Genomic DNA, 7022 nt, shown 5'->3' on the forward strand with positions numbered 1-7022 from the left:
CAAACAACAAAATCACAACTCCCACGTCGTTCGCGTACTTCTATAGAGTATATTTTGTACAATATATAAAGCTATACCAAAACGGGGACGAGTCTCCGGAGCAAATGGAGTACATCGACTCCCGATGCTATCTCCCTCTAAGAAGCCGGGTCCCCGGTCGCGTCCCTCGAACTCCGCGGGCATGAAACGCGACCCCGAAGAAAGGGGGTCGTACGGAATATGTACCGAATATATAAAGCGAAAATAAATAGATAATAACCACGCGCGCAATTTAAGAGGGAAGAAATCACATACAACCCAATACCCGCAACCTTCGCTAAGAGAAGACATAAGTAGATGTCTTAGTCGCAAACAAGCCTTAAGTAAATAATCGCAATCCAACTAACAAATCCGAATAAGTAATGTAATCTAGAACATTTCCCTAAAGAAGTAATACAAGACATCACACGCGCCGCTTCCGCAAAATAATAATAACAATAACAACAATAATAGCCCCTTCGGGCGCCCCGGCTCGATAGCAATAATGGCTTGATCCGCATAATAATGAAGATAGCCCCTTCGGGCATTGCCGCTTTCCGGCATAATAATGAAGATAGCCCCCCGGGCATTGCCGCTTCCGGCATAATAATGAAGATAGCCCCCTTCGGGGCATTGCCGCTTCCGCATAATAATGAAGAATAGCCCCCGCCCGGGCATTGCCGCATAATAATAAAGATAGCCCCTTCGGGCATAATAGTAATAATAAAATTTCACACCCCTTCGGAGTGGTTTTAAAAATCGTTTTAATAAAATACCGCACTCCTTCCGGAGTGGTTTTTGAAAATTTAAATAATAAAATTTCACACTCCCCTCGGAGTGGTTTTGGAAGATTTAAATAATAAAATATCACACTCCCTTCGGAGTGGTTTGAAAATTAATTTAAAAAAATCGTTCAATAGTTAGGACAATAGCCCAAAAATTTCCCTTCAATTGTGGTACAAAATAAATCAAGTAAAACGATAGGTGGGAATCCGGGAATAGTGGGCCCGCCCCGGGCCAATGGAGGTGGCGTACATGGGACATGCCTAGCGAACCTCATGATATCATTAATAATTGGTTTGGGAGTAGTCGGATTGGATTCGGGCAAGTGTTAGACATTTACGGCCAAACTAGTCAATTGTGACCTATTTGGTTCAATTCCATTGAATGAAAACGCTCCAACTTTAGGTGTGAATCCCGGGAGATAGGATTGACCCAAAGGGTCGAAACCGAAGCGCAGACACGCCTAGATCATGCCATGAAAAGGAAATAGAAGGCTTTACATACCTTATTCGCGTCTTACGCTCGTCCGAGCTCCACTCCCGTTTCGTCCGAGAAACCGCAAATGGTCACCTTTACCGATTACTATTCATGAGAGTTAGCATTCCAATAATGAGTTCATACTTGACTACCGAAATTTCGGCAAAGCATTCCCCTATAAATATAGCATCCCCGAGATTCAACTCGGCTCGTAATAACAACAACCAACCCAACAACAACATCAACAACATCAATGATCGCTACAAAGCACATATGAACACAAATAGTCTTTCTTTCTATATAATACATCGACTTCCATTCTAACTTCATACTTCTCATCCAATATCGACGTTTTCATATTCATTCTCTAATTCGAGGCCATTCAAGTATGACTCAAGGACATTTCACATTATTCTACAAAATATACAAAATTTCCATCAAACCATAATTCATCCGAAACTTCCAATTTTCAATCATGAATTTCCATAGCACATTTTTGGCTTCCAACTTCATTAACAACAATCATGATTTGCATCTCAATGACTTCATTCTTATATTTACATAAGTTACTTCAACGTTGCATATTTTCCTACAACAACCTTACGTCATATTTTTCATAACAACAAGAACCATTAACCTTCCATTCACTTCACAAAGCCATAACAACACAATTAACATACTAAATGAAATTTAATTCACTTCCCTTCACACTTCATGGCACACGGCCAAACACCCCCTCGACACACACACACACGCCATGCACACACTCACCACTATTCCATAATTCTCATCCAATTCCTATCATCATAACATATAAATTTATTCCATAACTTAAAAACATAGAATTCTTACCTTTTCTTGAAATTTCAACTTTCCGCAAACGGAGTTCTTTCTCCAAACCAATTATACTACGTCGAAGAGCGCCTTGAACTTGTTAAGAATTCAAGAAGGACAAGATTTTTGGATCAAAGATTGAGGCTCCAAGAATTTTTTTTTTCTCTCTTCTTTTTTTTTCTCTCTAGCCGTTTCCTCTCTTCTCTTTGTTCTTGATTTCTCTTTCTTTTTCTTGAAGTTTCTAAGGATAGCCATGCTTATATATATATGGCACATGCAAAAATTTAATAAACTCATGGGTTTGGGCCACTAGTTGGCCGGCCACCCTTCCAAATTGGGCCTAAATTTCTTTTTTTTTTTTGAGCCCAATTAGCTAGGAATCTTATTTTGCAAATTCCCGAAACAAATTTCCGAGATTTCAATTTTGCCCTTGGCCTTGCTCGATATCCCCGCACACATACTTCCATAAGCTCAATTGGTAAGAGACGTCTCCTTTGGGAGAACAAAAGGCTTGAGGTCACGGGTTCGATACCCGTAGCGCTGCAGCGTGAAGATGGTTTATTGTGCGAACTGTCTGTGACCCAATGCTACAATACCCAAGTATGTCAAGCATGCATGTCATGGGGGGGACTGTCCAGGGTCATCCTAGGGTCTACTCGCGATCCAGGGTCAACTTGGCGTGGGGTCCTCACACTTGTCCTGCTTCCTCCAATGTGTCCATTCATCTCTTGCATGGTCTGATCCTTAAGTATGGTAATTGTAACTTATCATTGTTAATCAATCTCCTCCCTTGAATTCCCAACTCCTGGAAAGATTCTGAAGCCACTTCTCCATGATCTAGTGCCAAATTAGCCAGGTGATCTGCTAGCATATTACCCTCTCTCATTATATGTATCACCCTAACTGTTTTATTATTCATTAATCTCCAGATTTCCTCCACCATTTCAATTATCTGCCAGGGAAGTTCCCAAACTGTGAGAATGATATTCTTTAATAAAAGAGAGTCTGTTTCGATTATAATCTGTTGATACTGCCTTTCCTTCATATATCTCAGAGCTTGTACTATAGCCATAGCTTCTGCCTGAGTATTAGTACAAGTTGGTTCTTCCATCACCTTTGCCTTAGTAGCTATCAAGTCTCCGATCTCATTTCTCACACACAAAATCCCCATGATCCTCTTTCCGGGATTTCCTCTGAACGTCCCATCGGTATTGCATTTCCCAACCGGTATCGGGGGCTTCAGAGAACTCTAATCACCTTAGTTCTTGGGGCATAAGATTGCAAAGTGCACCGGTGTATTCCGTTGTGGTGCCTGTGTTTGAAATTGCTTTTTCTTACCTTCATCAACATTATAATATTGTGCATAACTTGATATATCAACTTTACCTTGGACATTTTCCCTCCATGTCTTATGGCATTTCTCCTCTTCAATAGTTCCCACACAATAATAGCTGGAACAACCTGAAAGATGTACTTCACATGATGATTAACATGAGTGTCCCACCATAAGTTAAAAAGCTGACTTAGATGTAGGTTTTGAATATTGATGCCCATAGGTCTGCAGAAGTACTTCCAGGTGTATTGTGCTACTGGTGAATGAAGAAACACATGAGATATGGTTTCTATTTCTGGTTCCTCACAACAATAACACCTAGAAGGAAATTGAAAGCCCCATCTCTTCACTACATCATCCAGTGGTACCTTTGCTCCCCATAATCTCCACAAGAAGAATGAGATTTTGATAGGCAAACCTTTTACCCACATCTTCTTGTATAGTATATTAGGCTCCACCCTTTGTATAATTAAATTAAAAGTTGCCCCAACAGTGAATTTGCCTCTAGAATCAGGTTTCCAGTGAGGTTTGTCCAGTTCCTCCTCTTGACCAGGTGGCTGCAGTTTCTGGATAATATGATCAACTAGATTCTCTGGTAGCAACTCCCTTATCATGTCTTCTTCCCATCTTCCTTCAGTCACCACTTCTTTAATTAGTACCATAGTATTGTCCCTTCTGAAGTTTGCAGGAATAAGTTTGTATAGTGCTCCCCGTCCTGTCTAGTTATCAAGCCAAAAGTAAGAATTTCCTTGCTTAGTTTGCCACCAGATTTCTGATTCTATCTCATCTCTACATTGCAACATTTTCTTCCATATGTATGTTCCTCTCTTCCAGTGGACAGTGACTGCATGATCTTTTTTTAGATACTTATTACTCATGTACATCCTCCACAATGATTGTTTGGTTCTGAAATTCCACCATAACTTTGAAAAGAGTGCCTTGGAAACATCTTGTAAGCTTCTAAAACCCAACCCCCCTTCCTCTTGAGGATGACACAAAGTAGTCTAGGAAACCCAATGCTTGCTAGAATTCCCAACTGAATTACTCCAAAAAAATTTAGCAAACATTCTATGGATTTGTGCCAATACCCCTGAGGGAGGATCACAAGCTGATAGCAAATGAATAGGCATACTCTGTAGTACATGCTTTATAAGTGTAACCCTTCCTCCAATCGATAACAATTTTCTATCCAAGATTTAAGCCTATTAAAGATCTTATCAGTAATTTCCGGGTAATGTGCTATCATTCTTCCTGCATAATATGTTGGTACTCCCAAGTAGGTGAAAGGAAACTCCTTTATAGGAATTTTGGTAGTGTTACATACCAAGCTTTCCACCTCTTGTGTAACATTATGATGGAGAAATGCTGCACTTTTTCCTTTATTGATCTACTGCCCACTCACTTTCTCATATCTTTGCTAAAGTTTCCATTACCACTTGTAGAGATTGTTCCTCAGCAGAAGTAAAGATGATGGTGTCATCTGCATATGCCAGGTGATTTATATAGGGGCTCCACTTAGGCATTCCAAATCCCGAAAACCTTGAGTTATAGTGCAACGCATTCAGCGCCCTAGATAAACATTTCGAAGCAAGTATGAATAAAGTAGGAGATAGAGGGTCTCCCTTCTTAACACCCGTTGTTGATTTGAAGAAGCCACAAGGCTGACCATTAATAAGAATCGAATACCAATTGTTGGAGATGATTCTATGGACCATGTCTATTAGAAATTCTCCAAAACCCATTTTCCTCAGCACTTTAGTTAAGAACAGCCATGATACTCTATCATATGCTTTTGTCATATCCAACTTGATAACAACATTAGCAGGCCTACCTCTTAACCTCATATCATGTACAATCTCCTGGACAAGCAAGATATTTTCTACAATACTTCTTCCCTTCACAAATCCTGCCTGTTGGGGGGAAATTAAGCTAGGCAGTATATGAACTAGCCTCTCATGAATGATTCTGGAGAATATTTTACTTGTAAAATTACTAAGACTGATAGGTCTCAGATCTGAGAAAGAACCAATCTCCTTCTTTTTGAAATAAGCACCAGATTTGTACATGTGATGTATCTAGAAAGTTCATGGTCACAAAAGAAAGATCTCACCATCTGCACCCCATCCTTTGCAATTATGCTCCAGCAAGATTGGAAGAATTTTCCCGTGTATCCATCAGGGCCACCTGCACTATTTGAATTTAGCCCAAACACTGCTTTCTTCACTTCCTCCTCCTCTGGTAGTTCATTAATTTGTGCATTCTGCTCAGCTGTTATGAGGTGGGGTATGTGATCCAATAACTCAAAATTTGTAGGTATCTGCTCCTCAAAAAATTGATCAGAATAGAATCTAATAGCTTCTTGAGTTATCTCCTCTTCCTGCTCCAGCCACACTCTTTTGATTTTGAATTTTCTTGATTTGTAACCTCTTCCTTTTCCCATTCACATGCGCATGAAAGAATTTTGTATTTCTGTCTCCGTCTTTAAACCATTGTAACCCTGCCTTCTGTTTCCAGAACTTTTCCTCCACTGCATAAACCCTGATAAGATCTGCTTGTACTTTTTGCAACCTCTCTCTATTCACCTTTGTAGGATGCTGTTCAAATTCTGCGTCATGGACTTTAATCACTTCTTCCAATGTGGCCACCTGTTTAAAGATATCTCCAAATGTTTCTTTGCTCCATTTAGTCAATTCTTTACTCACCTTTTTCATTTTGTTATGGATGTTGAAAAAAGGATCAGCTCCATAAAGCCCCTCCTAATTTTCCGTTATGGCCAAAAATTTGTCTTCCTCGATCGAGAAGTTAAGAAACTCCGAATGGTTTCTTAATAATTCTAGTGTCAGTTCTGTGGGATAGCTTTAATGGAGAATGGTCAGACCCTTATTTGATTAAGTGCTCCACTTCAAAATTGGGGAATGAATTATCAAAGGCCTGATTTCTAAGACATCTATCCAATCTTTTAAAAATACATGCTTCATCAGATCTTCCATTCCACGAAGTATAAGTGCTTCCTGAAAATCCAAGATCCTCTAACTGGCAGATGCTCAAGCAATGTGCAAAGTCTTCTACTTCTAGATAATTAACAGGCAACCCACCAAATTTCTCTGTAGCATCTAGGATGACATTAAAATCTCCCCCAACCATCCATGGTGTCACCATGTTTGTTGATAGATCATATAAGTCATCCCACAAATTGATCCTATTAGCCCTTTCAGTGCTTGCATAAACCAGTGTAATATTGAACACTCTGCCAGATTCCAAGTTAGTCAGTGTAATGGATAATAATTGTGTAGTATCTTTTGTAACCTCCGCCTGAAAATCCTCATGTACAAAGGCCCATATTTTTCCATTAATGTTATGCTATACAGTTCCCATTCAATTCCATAATTTATACATGTCAATATGTTGTGAATGTTGAAAAGGTTCCATTAGTGCAATATAGTTGAATTGATTTTGTCTATGCATCAAAAACCACTCTCTCTTGTTAGTGTTTACGGACCTAATATTCCAAATGAGTGTGCTACTCATTGAGAGTTTCCTTTGGCATAAGCTTTCCTTGTTAGCACACCACCTATTG

The 7022-nt window shown here is 39.6% G+C and overlaps 2 protein-coding genes across 2 annotated transcripts; both read right to left on the bottom strand.

The window, feature by feature from the left end:
* Positions 1-2833: 2833 nt before the first annotated feature.
* Positions 2834-3283, bottom strand: LOC132042068 (uncharacterized). Its single transcript, XM_059432696.1, has one exon. It carries the CDS (start codon positions 3281-3283, stop codon positions 2834-2836), a length of 450 nt encoding a protein of 149 aa, XP_059288679.1.
* Positions 3284-4851: 1568 nt separating this feature from the next.
* On the bottom strand, positions 4852-6156 carry LOC132042067 (uncharacterized). Its single transcript, XM_059432695.1, has 3 exons — positions 5890-6156; positions 5556-5762; positions 4852-5355 (listed from the first exon to the last, which is right to left on the bottom strand). Exons 1-3 carry the CDS (start codon positions 6154-6156, stop codon positions 4852-4854), a joined length of 978 nt encoding a protein of 325 aa, XP_059288678.1.
* Positions 6157-7022: the final 866 nt, after the last annotated feature.

This window comes from Lycium ferocissimum, unplaced genomic scaffold (assembly GCF_029784015.1).
Source record: "Lycium ferocissimum isolate CSIRO_LF1 unplaced genomic scaffold, AGI_CSIRO_Lferr_CH_V1 ctg13101, whole genome shotgun sequence".
In the NCBI taxonomy this organism is placed as follows: domain Eukaryota; kingdom Viridiplantae; phylum Streptophyta; class Magnoliopsida; order Solanales; family Solanaceae; genus Lycium; species Lycium ferocissimum.

Bases quoted from the DNA above. Each gene is read 5' to 3' on its own strand.
- LOC132042068 (XM_059432696.1), bottom strand. From the start codon at position 3,283: ATGGGGATTTTGTGTGTGAGAAATGAGATCGGAGACTTGATAGCTACT.
- LOC132042067 (XM_059432695.1), bottom strand. From the start codon at position 6,156: ATGAAAAAGGTGAGTAAAGAATTGACTAAATGGAGCAAAGAAACATTT. The intron at 5,763-5,889 runs GTGAATGGGAAA...TTTGAGGAGCAG, and splicing joins CAAAATTCTTTCATGCGCAT to ATACCTACAAATTTTGAGTT. The intron at 5,356-5,555 runs GTGAGATCTTTC...TCCCCCCAACAG, and splicing joins CAAAGGATGGGGTGCAGATG to GCAGGATTTGTGAAGGGAAG.